This window comes from Branchiostoma belcheri, unplaced genomic scaffold (genome assembly GCF_001625305.1).
Source record: "Branchiostoma belcheri isolate BF01 breed outbred unplaced genomic scaffold, Haploidv18h27 scaffold309, whole genome shotgun sequence".
Classification (NCBI taxonomy): Eukaryota; Metazoa; Chordata; class Leptocardii; order Amphioxiformes; family Branchiostomatidae; genus Branchiostoma; species Branchiostoma belcheri.
The window spans coordinates 103,863-121,908 of NW_017803920.1; the positions used below are offsets into that span (position 1 = coordinate 103,863).

Sequence of the window (18,046 nt, forward strand, 5' to 3'; positions counted from 1 at the left end):
ATTGCTAGCTAAAGGAAACATACATTAAAACTTTACGAAATTCTTACGATTTACTACAGTACTATTAAAAACATCTGATTCGATACATTATTTGCAATGATATTCGGTTGTATCTTACTCCTAGGAGATTGAACCACCCTGCTTAAACTCAAACATACTGTACTTCACTTTTTGCATTTTGCTAGTGCACCATACTATGATCATATTTATTGCATGAAATACAGTACCTTGCAGTACTTAACCACAGAAATCCCCATAGGGCAAAAACAGTATTCTACCATTATAATATCCTCCCTATTCTACCATTACTGGGTAGCAAACATTATTGTCTGGTAACCTGGCCAGCCACAGTACGGGGAACACGTGAACAGGGGAGGATGGAGTCACAGATGTCAAGACTTTCATCAAGTTGCTCCCGGATAGTGCGCAGGTTTGCCTGTATCTCTTCTTTCTTCAACAAACCTACGTAACAAATAGGGAAAATTATATCCCATGTACATGTAGTTAATGTGTCTATATCCACTGTATGTAGTACATATTAGTTGATTGAAAATGTGGTAATGTGCATTTTACATATTATTAACAATATACTCACTCACTCACTTACTCACTCACTTACTCAGTTACACTCTCACTCACTCACTCACTCACTCACTCAGACACTCATGTCTACAAGGAGATACTGATTAGTATGCTTTTACCTGTTGAATAATCTTACCTAGCCTCGATGCCAACGTTCTTTAGCAGAAACGCGGCTGAAGGAGTTTACTACAACAAAAAGAATGCTGGCATCCAGGCTAAATAGTGGGGTCGTGTGGCATAAATGGTAGCGTGTTCGGTTCAAGACCAATACGTGGTGGGTACGAATCCTACCATGTCACCGACATGCATTTTTCACAACTTTCCTAACTTCAAACAATTCCGAGATTTCATACCTCCATGAAATATGGGCTTGATATGTAAATGTAAATTTCCTCTTTAATTATACAAATTACCTCCGCATTAACATGATATATGCATCGTGATGTGTGTTAACTTTTGATTAACTTACAGATGTCCCAAGTATGACATTCCCATTATTCACCATTAAGAAATCATAGAATTTTTGCATAAATTATGCAAATTAGGTCGTCATTTGCATAATTAGTATCTGTTGATGTTCTGCCTGCCATAGGTTACATACATTACATGTATGAAAGTAGTATAATGTAAAACACTGTAATTATAGAATTTCCTCATTAATTATGCAAATAAAGTCCTCATTTGCATAATTTGTACATCTCTCTCTCAGCTACCTACACACCAAATATCATGAAAATACGTTGTTCCTATCTGGACTTATTGGCTTTTAAAGGTTTCGCCAGAAAGTCCCCTGCAGTTCCAGAACAAGCTGCTAGGGGGACCAAACTCACACCACTTATTGCTGACAGGATAAGCTATCTATCACCAAAAAGTCAAGGCCATAGCTTGTTCAGGACAAAAGATACAAAAACCGGAAGTTCTGCTGCAGTACCAAGGTCATCCACCAGGAGGCCCATATTTGACCTTGACCTTTGTCTTTCCAAGACTTACCAGCACACCAAATATCATCGCAATCCATAAAAGCGTTCTGAAGTTATGCTGACCACAAAGTTGCGGAAACACACACAGACAGACAGACACACACACAGACACACAGACAGACAGACATAAAGACAGACACGCCAAAAACAATACCTCCATTTTTCATGGAGGTAATGAGTACATAGCTTTGGTTAGGGACGTCCCTCAGATAGGACGTTAAATGGAGGCCCCGGGGAGAGTCACAATAAGTCAGTAGGGGTCCTTCCTGGTGTGAGTGGAGCAAACCTTACAGTCTGGTCGTATGCGGCTTGTACTTACATGTACAGTGTGTATGATCATGACCAAAGACAGTTTACTGGTTATTCGAAACAAACAAACAAATCTTACCTTGTTTATCCTCCTTGTCCCGTGCTCCGTGTGCGCCCAGTATGGCCTGGAAGCTGCTCCACATGTGTTCGGCAAGTTCCTGGTCATGTGTGGTGTCCACGTCGGCAGAGATGGCCTCGCAGATGATGGACATGAGGACGTTGACCAGCAGCGTGAAGATGAAGATCATGAAGGCGGAGAAGTAGATCGGTCCCAGGAGAGGGTTGGAGTCTACCAGGTCTTGGGCGACGTACCTGAGCACAACACACGAACACGATGGTTGTTAGTGTGTATTATAAAAGTCCAGTGGTTAACGATCCTGCCTCTGAACTAAGAGTTAGAATCCCGGCTGTTGCGACACTCACCCAACATGCATGCTACCAGAAATGGTCGCAGTTCCTAGGACGGGACGTTAAGCTGTGGTCCACTGTTCATTGTGCTTGTCGAAAAAAAATAGGGGAATTTTCCCGGTACAATGAACCTGTAAATACTATACATATTGTCTTCTCTTTCACGACCAGTGAGCTAAAACTGGATCGAGATGACTTTAAGGGACCTAGAGATGGCAGACTTCAACCTCCTGCTACTTATACGACAGAAGTACAGTAACTGTTTTTTGCGGTACCGGTTTAGGGGGAGTTTTTGTGTATTCCAATGCTTTAAGCAGTGAGGATTGGAAGTGAGTGAGCGTGCATACACACAGCAGGCAGACAACAAACTAAAAAACACTTCACCATCCTTGAGTGAGATGTGAAATTATGATTTTCCTGCTGAATTCAATAAAAAAACTTTTTAAAATGGTTAATCCTTTGTGCAAATATTCATCACGATAATGCTTAGTCCGAAACAGAACTTACGTGCCGAGCACCATCTCGAAGAGCGCGAGCGTTGTGCGGTACATGTCTGAGTAGGACTGCATGTTGTGACCAAAGATAAGATGCCCTGTAAAATATATGAGTACCTGTCTTTAGATGAGGTACAAATGCTTACATGGTGAAAGGAGAGGTATGGGCTATGCCTCCAATACTGTGCCTAAGGCACAATTTCCCTGTATATTACTATAAGCTAACTTAGAAGGAATCTTTCCTTCAAATTTGACGTAACGCTCTGCATAACACACACTACATACTACAAGTCTTAACATTACTGTTAGTGCCCTGTCCCCAGTTTAATGGTACGGTCCAAAAAGTGGTTGGTTAATCTAAGAACTGACCACTTTTGAGGTAACGCTCTGCAAAACGCATACCTGAGCCCAGAAAGGCCACGAAGGCAACGGCAGCAACAACTAAGAACGACACAAGTTCCTCCTTCATGATGCCGGGAAGAGCCAGGAGTTTGCCGATCGTCTGAGTGAAGCGGACCGCACGAAGCAAGGCGACGGTGTTGACGAAGACGACGAGACCCAAGATGTGCTTAAAACACGCATCCCACAATGCAGCAGGTGTCACATCCACAAAGTGTTCAAACCCCAGCTCACCTGTTAGATGGGGGGGGGGGGGTAATAAGTTGATGAATATCAGGAACTATATTGGGATCACAGATGTTTATATCGATTCAGTCAATCAATCAATTAATCAATCAATCAACCAACCAAGCACGTAAATTAATGCTGGGTTTTGTTGATGACTTAAAGTCAAAGAAAATGTTTTTTAAGTCTTCAAAGCAGTCCCTTATCATAAAGACTGAGTTACCATCTGTTAGATGGGAGAGGAGGCAGATAAGTTAAATATTAGAATCCATTTTGGGATGATCAATCAATCAATCAACCAACCGATCAAACAGACTGATCAAACAGATATCGATGCTGGCATGAAGTTCATCTGAGTTCAACTTGGTACAATACAAAATGAAAATTAAACTGAACTAAGTTGGAGAACAGATTAATTTTGATTATAATGAATTCTGGTGTTTGTTAATGTCTAAGCCATGGAAAAATACAAATTTGCAGTGTTTCAAGCTGTCCCTTTTGTCAAATACAGTTACCGCCGTCACATTTTCAGAATGGATGGTTTATTGTTGTACAGTCTAGTCTGACTAAATCATGCTGAAGCTTCTTGCAGTCCTCCCTCTAGCAAGGCTCCCAAAGAAGGGAGGGTTTCACCAGCTAATACTAATAAAAGATCATTGCAGTGTTGTGTTGTGTTAGACCTACCATTACTTTTAGCCACCATGTCGAGTGTATCAGCTGCCGTGGTGTATCGCACGATGAAAACAGCGATGATTGTTGCTGTGCCCACCTGGCTAAGACAGCTGAGGACATTCCATGGAGAAGTGAAATACTTCCACCCTGTGTTCCTCATAACCTTCGCTTCCTTCACAAGCATGACTGAGAACAGCAGTACGAATACTACATGTATGAATAAATACACATAGTCAGCGTCGCTCTCGTACTGAAACATTTTAAAGGAAGTGATGGTTGCTGTTGGCATGTGATTCCCTATTGCAAAATGATCCAGTGCTATGTTTATGCCGCTAAACAGCTTCAGACTGGGGTTGTAGAAGTTGACGTCGATTGCCAGTGACTCTGTGTGTTTGTCGACAAACCCAGAACCTTTCAAGGCACTGACGAATGAGATGGCGATGTCATAATTTTGAGGGATCTCGAGGACAAGGTTGTTGCTACATTCAGACGTGAAGTTCGGGTGGTTCGAAATGTTGGGTGCAGCGAACCTCCAGCAGCTGTCCGATGTGTTCCCCTCAACAAAATCCCACCCAAATCCAGCCCCAGCCTTCCATGCCATTGTATCTATATAAAAACAATATATTTCAGTTTATATATTTCACTAGCAGTAACACTCACTCACTAACAGGCCGTACTATGCTGGGTATACAATGGACGATTAAAAAACTATACAATTTCAACTCTCATTTTCATTATGTCATCACAGTTCCTGAATTGTGTGATAATTGCCAAGATTCCCACTTAAGGAAATGGCCGGCAATGCATCCAATATTCAGTGCTGTTTGAGAAAAAAAAGATCTACAAAAGGCTACAAAAGATAAACCAAAGATTTATCATGTAGACACATTGAGAACTTCCTAATAGACTTTTCACCAAACATTGCAGTTTTATGCTATACATGTACAGTGTAGCAGTAGTTTTAGAACACAAAATAAATGGACTGTACCTGGAATTTTCCTCCTCTGTGTCAGGCGAGGAGGACCAAAGCGGAAGGACTCTGTGTTCTGTGCAAACTGTTGGTCCAAGAATTTCATTTTCCTACCGTTGTACCAGGCAGACGGGAACAGGGTCGGCAGCAGGACTTTCTCCAGCCAATCATAAAACTGGTCCGGGGTGCTGATCTGTACACAGAAGTGATCATTTTCCATTAGCAGAGCAGATGTATTCATTACTTATATCATACCCAGGCTGTGATAACCTTTGATAACGGCGTTCCAGACTAGGCCATACTTTTTTTTCACAGTACGGCTTTCATGGCTTCCATAGAATAATTCAAAGTTAACAAGTTTTGCCCTAATCGCGTGTGCCGCTTTCGAAAATTCGAATACGGGATTTGGACGTTGGAATTGATGTTGTTGCATTTTTAGGGGCACCAAATGTTTAGGGACGATTTTATATTTACGGGACAGAAGTATTGGTTTGGGTGGCACTAATTCATGGGTATTTGTATATTTGGATTGCAGACTTTGAAGGATGGCATTATAATTAATAATAGTTCTAAAGTGCCTAAGTCATACAAGCATACAGGTAATAACCCAATATATGATGTAAATTCATCCAGGGGTCCCTGATGATCATACAATACAGTTTGCAGGTGTGGATGGAAAATTGATATGAGCACGAGAGGGAGTTAAAGGTATCCGGAGTCAGGCAACATGGGGGATTGAGAGACTCAAGGATTGCTGACTTCTCAGAAGTCTGTAATGATGATTTTTGTTGATTAATTGCTTTACCTATGTGACTGTCCACTTGCATACGTGTTTGTTTTTGTACAAGTATTATAAACAGTGTGTAAGTTTATGCAACGTGCACGTGCACGTTCATTTTATACGCATAAAAATTAAAAAGTAAATGAACGTACTCTATCATACTTCTGTAGAACTGTGTTTGACAGTGTCTGTGTCTCGTACAAGGCGCGCTGGTCTGTGTCCATCTGGGCGAGGTAAAAGAAAACAGCCACGAAGACGAACAGCAGAAACAAATCCAGGAGTGTCGAGACTGACTTCTTACTGAGTTCCTTCCTCTTTCGTGCCGATTGGGCATCAGGTTTAGCAGGTGGGATGATCTTCCTCGGTGCTGTTTTAGGAAACATAAGACAAAAGTTCAAACTTTTGTTCTCACTCTTCAATAAACTTTGAAGTGTCGATTGAAGACTTTGTCATGTGGCTTCTTTAAAGTTTAACATAACACCAGAGAAGCCATATCCCAAGTCTCACTGGATCAGTCTATTGAAGAAGACACTTAGACTGACAGTGACTGGTTAAAAGTTCTAATGAGAACAAGTCTTTGTATTGGAACAAACGTTTGAACTTAAAAAAAATTGTTATTTGTAAACCAACACAGATGAACTTTTACAACAGTCACAGTAAAAATGACATAGTCGAATAAGTGTTATGGCAACAAGACATAAACTGATTCTTATTTGATGGCAATTTTAATACATTACTAATTACTTTTTGAGTTCCAAAGGTTCAGCTCCAGGTCTTCTTTCCGTATAGCCGGTGGCTTGGTGAGGGACGGGAGGCTAAAGATGACAGCCAGGATGGCAGCTAGGGCAAAGATCTGTCAGGAGAAAAGGGGAATGCACCTTTAAGATCAAAGTATGTCCTTATGTATCAGATTCTGTATTCTGTATATTAGCCGGTCACAATACAACCGCCCTTCAGTGTAATACATGCTTTGTAAGCACGGAGCATGGTGGCAGTTGGCTATGTTACTTCAAACGACTTGTTGACCCTAACATTTGCGTATTTATCTCTAAGCATTCTTAAAAGCTGTCCAATGATGCTGCTCAGCAAGTTCCACTGTGTTATATACAATGTATAAAATGTACTACTGAGGACTCAAACTTGGGTTTAACATGATAACTCTCAGACTGGTACTTGAAGGCAATGTGTGACTTTTGTGTGTACGTGATATTTAAATGTCCTAAATTTGATCCCAAACATAACTCAGCTTGATGATGAAAAGCTATTACCTGCAGTGTTTCTACCACACAGCTGGACCCCATGAAGGAAAGAAAGAAGGCCTTCATCCAGGCGTCACTTTTCTCCTTCCCCCAGTCCATACTGTACAGCAGCACGAAGAACGCAGAACTGGTGGACACCAGGAACACGGTCACCCACGCCACGTACTTGGCCAGGCTGGACAGACGGCCTGATCATGAGGGTCAACAAAAAGTGTGTTTATTACAGACAGCTCTATTTGCAATGGGTTCAGAAAAGACTGAGCAAAAACATGGTAAAAAAATTCAGCTTTCATGATATGACACTTGTGACATAGAGATATGTTGTCACAGTGACAATTGTAGCTATCACTAAGGCTTTACAACAAATCTTATTGATGGGCCATTGGGGAAAACAGAAAACTCTGGAAAATGTCGTGTGGTAGAGTGTTCACCTCAGAACCAAGAGGTCCTGGATTCGAAACCTGCCATGCCACCTGGTGCAATCTGGGGCCCTATTGGGAAAGGCACTTTACACGAATTTCCCCACTTAAGTGAAAATGAGTATGTCTGTTGTCCATGCATTTGTTTGCATCGGTGGCGGCATAAAAATAAGTTGGAAAAACTTGAGTGTGCCGTCACCATGTATTGTGATGAATGTTAGTCTAAGAATAGAAAACAATATGTAGGGTGGAAGCCAGTCATTGCCATAGCAACATAGACCAATCACAGATACAGTACATAGTAAACATGCACTACATATGCCTTGTGATGAGTCTGTTCTCCAGAATGCCTTTTTACATACCTCGCATGGACATCCGGATTGACATCTCCGGAGTGTTAAGAGACAACGGTGTCTCCTTCCGGAATAGTTGCACAATCATGAGATTAACCGGGGCTACAGTCAGCATGGACATAAGGCTGATGTACAGCTCCTGTAAAATTGAGCAGACAAACAGAAAAGTTATTGGGTCAAATTGAGAAACAAACTAGAATTCCGAGATCTCATACCTCCATGAAATATGATCTTGATATGTAAATGTAAATTTCTTCTTTAATTGTGCAAATGACCTCTGCATTAACATGATATATGCATCGTGATGTATGTTAACTTTTGATTAACTTACAGATGTCCCAAGTATGACATTCTCATCATTCACCATTACGAAATCATAGAATTTTCGCATTAATTATGCAAATTAGGTCATCATTTGCATAATTATTATCTGTTGAAGTTCCGCCTGCCATAGGTTACATACATTACATGTATGTAAGTAGTATAATGTAAAACACTGTAATTATAGAATTTCCTATACTCATATGACTTCTTCCCAAGCACGAGAGCTACCTTCCATCAAAATTTCATGACCCTAGCATGTCCAGATCGCGAGATATCAAAACCGGAAGTTGCGCTGCAGTACCAAGGGAAGCCACTAGGGGGACCAAAATCTCATCATTTCCAGTTTTCGTCACACCCTACCAACACGCCAAGTATGAAACCAATCCATCCAGGCGTTCTTGAGTTATCTTGTTGACCAACAGACGGACAGATAAACGCAACTGAAAATATAACCTCCATGACACATTTCATGGAGGTAACAAGCGAAATGCATGCACGAATTATATACTGTTGCTCAGGGACCAGTGGTGTTTTTAACTCAATCTTTTTACTAAATAGATGAACATTTTTTTTAATTCACATAATATATTTATATTATTTAAGAGTATTAGGCAAGAAGCACAGTAACTGTTACTTATGTGGCACCTTCAACTAAAAAACATAAACGAGAGTAAAACACAATGAAATACGAAACAAATGATAAAATACATGCTTAATTAGAAAATGGGTAAAAGAAAAATGAGTATTAACAAGACAAGTTGGTGATCTATAAATTATGAAAATCTACCTGTACAGTAAATAAAGGTTTGATTGAACATTTACAAAAATGTACCTCTGCTGTGAAACGAGCAATCCCCAGGTTGTACACCTGTGTGTCGGCAGTTCTGTCATCTGTCTGGTACCACATGGCGCTTGCCAGCATCATGGTGTTCAGGAGAGTAAAGCAGCAGGACAGACGCTGGGCCTGGGTGAAGCTGGAACCTACTCAGAAACAAATTGTACAGAATAACATAGAAAGATAGATTAAGAACTAGATGTGTATACTATAGCAATGGATGCCGGTGTTATTTTAATTCTCATGATCAGTCAGTCAGTCACTCACTCACACTCACTCACTCACTCACTCACTCACTCACTCACACTCACTCACTCACTCACTCACTCACTCTCACTCACTCACTCACAAAGTGGTCCATGTACTACGTTAGTTTACTACCCAAGCATTTTCACAGTAAATCCAGCTGAAACATATATCCACCTCAACTTGCATACATGTATACTGACTGACCTGGTGCTGCCATAAGGGCTGAAGCCCACAGCTGTTGATCGTAGAGCACGTCTCTGGTTGCCTCGTTGAAGACATTTGTGGAGGCTGCCAGCTCCAGCTCTGTGCAAGCGTGCACCACCTTCTGCACTTCACCATCACCCTTGTCTTCACACAACCAGTCATTACAGATGAAGTAAGAACTGGACAAAAACATGCCGTTTTGATTAGTTATCATCTGACATCAGTTCGGTTCATCCTTTATCTGATATTAACTCTTCCCCATACATTATTTCTGTCTTTGTTAGGTGACATCTGAGGCCAGCTACTGTTATGTATTTAGGAAGCATGATCACTGACATATTTTAAAGCAATAGTCTGCTATATATATTGGCGAAAATAGTAAATTGAGTTTTATCACGTTGGTAAAGTATAGAACACCTTTCTCAGAGCCCGCTATGTTATTTTGTATATATAAGAGGAGGATTTTTTGGCAATACCACAGTTGAAGAAGCATTTTAATTTGTAAATGTTTGCATGGTACAAACGAATTTTTAAGTCATGCCAACCAACATGAATATAAGAAGGGAGAATAGTTTCATAAGAAGACTGAGCCGAGAAGTGAATCAGATTCCATCAACCTGCCAGAAAAGATTTAATTTTGGTAACAAGTACTAGTAACTTAAAGAAGAACACCATAATTTAGGTTTTCAAAAGTACTAGTAACTTAAAGAAGAACACCATAATTTAGGTTTTCAAAGTCTTACATCACGTCCGTTTCTATATCTCTGACGAAAACCTTACGGAGGAACCAGGATGACCTGTCGCCTTCCCCAGAGTTATCATGCCAGATGTGCAACAACATCACTTCCCCCAGTGACTCTCGCACAGGCATGATAAAATGTAAAGTACTTCCACGTACCAAAGCCTGTAATCACCAATGACAAATAACAATGGTACATGTATATTATTAGTTGACTAATATAATGGCTACCTTTTCACCTTATCTGGGATTTGCTATGGGCAATGCTGACATTGGCTTTACTGGTTTTTACCAATAATGACTAGTAAATTTTTGCTTTTTATTTTCAACTGTAATGGAGTTATGTATTGAGCAGCCTGTTCTTTGAAAAAATACTGAGAACCTGAGAGTCTATATCATGAATCAGATCAGGTCAAGTCATTGTATCCTAAACCATGCTTTATCTAGAAATGTGTTTAGTCAGTCTACATTAGTTGTGACACCTATCAAGAACCGTGCCTGGGGCAAATTTACATTCTCGGATATGTGGAGAACCAAGCTTGATCCTACATTGTATATGTAACCCTAACCTATTCCATTCTCCCACTCAGTGGTATCAGTTCAGTTCAGTTTTATTCAATGAACTGGCATGTAGACAGAAATCGCGACAGAAACTTAATATAAAATACAATAAAAGAACGAATGAAGAGGTCTTGACATTAACAATATGATTAAAAGCATAACATAGCTCATTTAAAAACTAAGTTGACACAATACGACACAGTAGTGATCAACAGAGTTCATTTCTTATCATTATACATCAATACATATAGCCTTGATCAGGCATAGGACTAGACAGGCAAGGTTCTGGATACCATACCTCTCCTCTTGGGTTCAGCATCTTGACTGAGGTCGTGCCCTCTGACCCGAAGAGTTGGAAGGCGACCCGTGAGGTGGTCCCAGCGCCGAGCATGGACCCGGTGGTGACCGTGAGCTGATAGACGTGAGGCGCAGGCATCCTGTCTGGGGGGATCAGACTCACCTCGGATAACATTGTTCTTTCATTCTGAGCTACCACTGAGACTGGACCGACCCGAGTAGTGTGGGAACGTCGTAGAGCAGTGTGTACTCTCGCCTGAGGATAATGTTATACGGTAACGTTAACACCATTTCTATAATTCGCACTCGAGGACTCAAGGCAGCAACAGAATGCAATCCGCAAGATGCAAGGCAGGAGTTTTATTGACACCTTATTGAGGGAACAATATAATATAGTTCCCTCAACATAATATAGTGGCATGACTACAATGTTTTAACACGAAGTCTGAGACTACAAACTTACAGGAAGAAGATTTGAATAGATAAATTGAACTTAATTGCTCATGACAACAATCATACATGGTACATTTACATGTATGGAAGCTAAATGAACAATTGTTCAATACTAAAAGCCTAATCTATCCTACATGTACATTAAAAATACAAAATATTGTCGATGGAAAGTTATGTTTACTTTTTATAAAGCCCTTCTGCAAGCCCTTGGACCACACAGTTGTGCAATCACTACTGTATGGGAGGTGATTTTAGTAAATTAATATATGCTATTAGCCTTACCTTTACACGTCCAAAGTCCACACACAGAAGAACCATGAGAACGACGTACAGGATGAACTCGGACACCACGATGGAGAACACCACGGCGTTGTCACTCACGTTGCGGAAGTTCTTGAACGCGTTCATAAAGTTTATGGCGTTCGGGACAGGGAGAGTCATAGTCCCAACTGCAATACTCGACCCAGCCATACGGCACTGGCAGCAGGCAACAGTTTTATCCAGGTCTACTTCAGCCTAGGTCGCAGGTACAGTAGAATAAATTGAACTTTATCGCTCAACAATCGTACATGGTACATTTATGTATGGGAGCTAAATGAACAATCATTCAATACTACAAGCCTTAAATCTATCCTATAATGTACATTATAAGTACAATATATTGTGGACGGCATATTTAGTGAATTTACATGAAACACATGAATTGATTTTGACAGAATAAGAAGCAAATATTACATTGAATTTCATAGCCCTCCATTAATGATGGTATTTTGGTAGCATTGTTTGTCTTATATCTTGTTTTCTGGCTTGTATCTCATGCCCTAGCTTTTACTCAGTTGGGCATTCTGTCTGTTTTCTTTAAGTATACTTGATCAAGATTTACAGTTACTCTCATTTTAATGCAACTTCCTTCCTTTAACGTATTGTAGTATGAACTAGATATGTAACATTTGCAAAGCAAATGCATCATGTTAACCTTCGTATGGCCGAGGTTAACAAACTACAGCTTTGTTCATTCTTACTCAAACACACCCAAATATATGGTGACCATGTAGCCCCACTTGAACTCAGTTCTGCATGGCACTTGCAACATTATGTAACCCAACTCCAGTTACCATGGTGACAGACGTCTGGTCCTGGTCATTGACGTTTGGAGGAGAAGAAGAAGAAGGGGAAGAAGAAAAAACAGAGCAGAAACCAGATGTTTTCTTTCTGCAAAGGTTAACATAATAATCAGTTCCTCACATTGCAGTTTGCCAGCTTCCATTGCTCTTCCTCGTCATTCCAAGATGAACAGCCAAAAGCTGAGACCGTCAGTCGGTAGTTAGGGGGTTCGTTGGGTTGACCCCTTGCCGTCTCTGACAACCTATCCACATTACCTGAGGATGATACAATAACATATAATTCAGTACTAAGGAGAGAGAGGTTACTTAAAAGATTTGTTGAATGAAATGTTGGTGGTGGTGTCTGTGTGGTGTAGTGATAGAGCTTTCGACTGTCAAGCAACGAGACCCAGGTTCAATCCCCAGGGCTGGACCCAGACATGTCCGGACATGCACCCAGACGTAGTGCCCTTGGGAAAGGCACTTTACACGCATTTCCCCCTCAGTTACATGGATCTGACTGCTACGATCCTGGGGGCCTTCACCCCACCAGGATAAGGAATTGTGTAACCTTGTCGAGGTGTAGCAGCTTGTTCCGACTTAGTGCATTTGCTAGCCCGGGTCTGGTGCATGGGAGACCTGTAACATTCAGGGGCTTTAGACACCAGGGAGGTACTAATTAGCAGTTCCAAACCTCTACCTCCCGATAGAGGGAGTTTGGCGGTGGGTTAGCACCCAAACCCAATAAAACATAAACCTGCTACAGGAGCAGCAAGGGCAAACATCCCCTGGGAGGAGGCGGAGACAGCGGCTGCTGACAAAAGAAGTGGAAGCTTGCTGCCCGATGTGCCATCAGGCACAGGAGGAACTAAGGTCTAAGGTAAGGTACAGGGATCTTGGGTTCTACTAGGGTTTGGGTTGGGATCGGGAAGGGCATCCACTCGTAAAAATATTGCTTCAAAATAAGACTTGCGATTGGTGCAAGCAAATTGGATTAAAAGGAAGAATGATACATGTTAGATCATATTTTTACAACTGGAAGAAAGCATGTACAGTACCTATCTCCTTCACTCCTATGTACAAATCTCCATTGCGATCCGTTGTGTTGGGGGTGAATGAGACTGTAAAGTTAGTGGTCTCCGTGTACCAGGCCTCTATCCAGTCCTCTTGAACAACTCTTTTCTCTGCATACTTGTCGGCTGTAGGGCGAGACCCGTACATGGAGTACACGTGAAAGATGGCCTCTACATCCCACCACGTCATTTGGATAATAGGAATGGTGTCATCGTTGGGGAAATGAAACACGTGGTAGGTCCTGTTGGTCCCATTGTCACTGCTTGCCATTTTATGCATCACTTTACTGTTTGTGTGTGGTGATGATCTTCTTTTTCGTCTTCCATGTCTTGAAAAATCAGATGCCAATGGGAAGTCCAGGTTTATCTGTAGGTCTTTGGACTCACTACCTTTCACTGACAAAAACGTTACAGGGGATGAGATGTTTTGTCCACCGGTAGACTGTTTCCATGAGTACGGGTTCTTCTCAAAAACTGACATCTGTAAAACAAGGGAATAAAATGAATTTAGGAAGTACTGGAAAAAGTTTTAAGCGATATTATGTAAGATTTTTGTGCCCAAACTGGGCGTTTGTTTAAAAAAAATGAAATTTTCTCATCCAGATTATCATTTTCAATAACTTTCAACATATTATTATCGCTTTTTTGCTTTTCCGGCGACACAGGGCAGCGCGAGAATAAGTTCAGTGGTGCCAGGCCTGCTGTATTTTTAGAAGCCTCCTAAAAAGAATGTATTAAATAAATAACATGGCCGCGATTTGCGCTAACACCGAAGAGTTGACAGTTTTTCAACACGTTTTGCGGCGCAACGATGTTGATCTTTTTGTCCCCAAATGTCATTATGAACCCAGGCAGGCTTAAAGCGCAAGAAAATGTGTAAAACAGCTATGTTTAAAATAGTGAAAATCTTAGTATACACTATATTGCTTTAAAATGAAATGTGGATATCTCAATTAATTGTACAAGATCCCCATGTAAAGATTACATGTAAAGTATTGTGAGCATCTAAGCTTACCCTGACATCTAGGATGTTGCTTGTCTGGTTGTCATTTGAAGTACGTACAATAGTTACAGCAGTTTGGCCTGATTTGAGACGTAAGTTTTCATTCAACATGGATCTGGACACTGTAACTGCGACGTCCCTGGTTGTAAATGTTGCCTGGTAGTCAGTGTCCTCAGGCTGCAATGCTAACAGTGTGTCAGCAATGTTGTCCAATGACTTCACAATATTCACTGCAGCTTGTTGTTGCTGTCAAGTATGAAAAGGTGCGTTGAGTTAATGATACAGAGAGATTTATGGGTAAAATACGACGAACAAATCACAGCTGGAAAGGTAACATTTGCAAAGCAAATGCACAATGTTTACCTTTGCATATGGTCTGCTCTGTTAATTATTACTCAAACACATTCATGGTCAGACAGGAGTCTAATTCCCTCCTGCTATAAAATTGCAACATGATGTGACCCAAAACTAGTTACCATGGCATCAGAGTCTGGATTAGGTCATTAACCTTTTTGCTTTGGAGGAGAAGAAGAAGAAGAAGAGGAAACATAGCTAAATCAATATGTTTTCCGTCGGTAAACATAAAAAGCGTGTTTTGGGCAAATTAGAAGATTTTAATCATCGTACCATTTCTTCTTTCTCCTGCTGCCTGTCTTTCATCATCCTAAGTTGCTGCTTTGGCGAAACGTTGCCAGAGTTCAGATCGACGAGATTACTTTGAAGCAGATTCTCGACGTCAGCTGTAGTCGGAGTTTCTCCCTCTGGTAGCATACTGAGAACAGTTGAAGCTGTTTCTACCAATGCTGAAAGTAGATGTTAAGTATTAAATGTTTTGTGGACAACCTTTGCTGTTTTTGATTAAATTTATCAAATGCCAAGCAATTAAATCACAGATAAATGATAAAACGTAACCACTTAGTAATACTCAATTACTGATATATTATGCTTAAACATGTCCTTGATAGATAAATGACAACAAAAGAAGACTGAAAAGTAGTGTTCTAGGTAGAAAATGATACAAAAATTCTCACCATTGGTCATGGCTTCGACATTTCCTACTGTCATGCCTTGTGCTCCTCTTGATGCATCAACAAGTTTCTCCATGAGTGTTGATGTACTTTGCTGTATGTGGGAGAACAACAAAAATGTATTCTACAACATTTTACCCTTTTCTTGTCACGTGTCCTGGCTGGGTGACCTTAAATGACTCCCAGGTCATCCCTTAAAAATGGACGATTCTCACGATGAAAATTTTAGCTGTGAGTTCCTTCCTTTGCGACAAACATATTCTGTTCAATATGATAATTCTCTTCGCCTTTCAAGTACTGAGATATACATGTAAATGTACGTATAGCCGAACTTATGAACATTAAGCCTGAGGGATTACAACAATTAATTCATTGTCAGGTATACCAAAGCCAGAGAGACACGATTGTGTTTGTGATTGTGAAAGAATATTTACCATAACTGATGGCGGCATTGCCAAACTGGCGTCCGCCCTGATGATTTCATTCACGTTGGTCAGCTCAGACAGGATTTCTTCTGGTCTTGCTTTATCCAGAACTCCTGATTCCACATCTTGTAGCATGTGTAGGATCTGGGATATACATGTACAACAGACAGAAATAACAGTTCTTTAGTGCAAGGTATAGAAAGGTAAAATGTCTCTAGAGACGGGGAGCAACAGAAGTTATCTGACACGTATGACCCGCTACTACGGTCACGTGTCTCTGACGTTATGTTTCAAGGTGGTGTATTTCAGGCCAACAGAGATGATCTAATTGTTACCCATAGGCCAGACCTTGACACAGACTGCGAGGTTCTGTGGACACAAACTCAACTTGCAGGAAGGAAACCACTGATAATAGGTACATACTACAGACCCCCATCAGACCAGGGCAATAGTCTGGATGAACTTGACAGGTCTATAGGTAAAATGGGAGCAAAAATAAACTCTGACAATGTGATCATTCTTGGCGATTTCAACACCCCTGGCATCAAATGGGATACTACTGTAGCTGACAACAGTCAGGCCTACACAGGCCAAGCAGAGAAACTACTAAACCTAATGGATAACCACGGGTTATTTCAAACAGTCCAGGAACCAACTAGAAATGGTAATCTCTTGGACCTGGTCTTAGTTAATAACCCCAACATAATTGAGAAGACCACAGTAGTCCCGGGGATAAGTGACCACGACATGGTTCTAGTGGACGTTAACCTGGCACTGAAACAAAACAGGAAACCTAAGAGAAAAGTGTACATCCGCACAAAAGCCGACGAACCAGCCATTAAGAAAGACCTAACGGATTATGCAACTAACTTTCACAAAAGAACTCAGGATATGTCAGTTACACAGAAGTGGTCAGACTTCAAAGACAAAATGAAAGACACGATGAACAAGCACATCCCAAGTAAGATAACATCAAGCAGATACAACTTGCCTTGGTTCAACAGAAACCTAAGGAGGCACTGTCGTAAGAAGCAGCGGCTCTATAACAAAGCTAAGAAAACAGGCCAAGAGGAAGACTGGAACAAATATAAGAGAGTTAAGAAGGGAGTTCAGAAAAGCATAAGACAAGCACACTCTAAATACGTGGCAGACATACTGGGAGAAGCTATAGTTGACAAACCCAAAACATTCTGGTCGTACATAAAAGGACTGAGGAAAGACCTTGTCGGGGTAGCACCTCTAAAGGTGGGAAATACGATCATCAGTGACAGTGGAAAAAAAGCAGAAGTACTCAGTTCACATTTCAAAAGTGTTTTCACAGAGGAAGACACCACAGATATGCCATCTCTCGGCCAGCCCTGTACTCCTCCAATGGAACATATAGTAGTTTGTACTGATGGTGTCGAAAAAATGCTTCAAGGTCTCAATCCCTCTAAAGCATCCGGACCAGACCAAATACCACCGTGGTTCCTCAAGTTGACAGCTAGTGAAATCGCGCCTGTTCTAACCAATATTTTCCAACACTCGCTAAACACTGCAGAAATCCCTAAAGATTGGAGGGATGCAAATATATGCGCCATCTTTAAAAAAGGAGATAGAGCGGTCCCCAGCAACTACAGACCTGTTTCACTGACCTGCATATCCTGCAAACTACTTGAACATATTATCCATAGCCAAATCATGAAGCACCTAGAAAGTTACAGTATATTAACGGATTACCAGCATGGATTCAGAGCCAAAACGATCCACAGAAACACAGCTTATACTAACAGTCCATGACATAGCTGGCGCACTAAACAGTAAACGGCAGGTAGATTTAGCAATACTTGATTTCACTAAAGCCTTTGATAAAGTCCCCCATGGCAGGCTCATCTCAAAACTGGAGTATTATGGAATCCAAC

At 41.0% G+C, this 18,046-nt stretch overlaps 1 protein-coding gene across 1 annotated transcript; it reads right to left on the minus strand.

Annotated features, from left to right (window-relative positions):
- Positions 1-322: 322 nt before the first annotated feature.
- On the minus strand, positions 323-11,954 carry LOC109474407. The gene is made up of 13 exons (XM_019774703.1): positions 11,802-11,954; positions 11,062-11,247; positions 10,207-10,367; positions 9,464-9,642; positions 9,008-9,156; positions 7,861-7,990; positions 5,973-6,187; positions 5,058-5,232; positions 4,376-4,675; positions 3,176-3,409; positions 2,787-2,871; positions 1,951-2,183; positions 323-462 (listed from the first exon to the last, which is right to left on the minus strand). Exons 1-13 carry the CDS (start codon positions 11,952-11,954, stop codon positions 323-325), a joined length of 2,340 nt encoding a protein of 779 aa, XP_019630262.1.
- Between the last annotated feature and the right edge of the window lie 6,092 nt (positions 11,955-18,046).

Coding starts and splice junctions, on each gene's coding strand:
- LOC109474407 (XM_019774703.1), bottom strand. CDS start 11,954: ATGACTCTCCCTGTCCCGAACGCCATAAACTTTATGAACGCGTTCAAG. Junction 4,676..5,057: donor ACAGAGGAGGAAAATTCCAG/GTACAGTCCATT, acceptor GTTTTTATATAG/ATACAATGGCATGGAAGGCT. Junction 3,410..4,375: donor AAACATAGCACTGGATCATT/TTGCAATAGGGA, acceptor CCCCCCATCTAA/CAGGTGAGCTGGGGTTTGAA.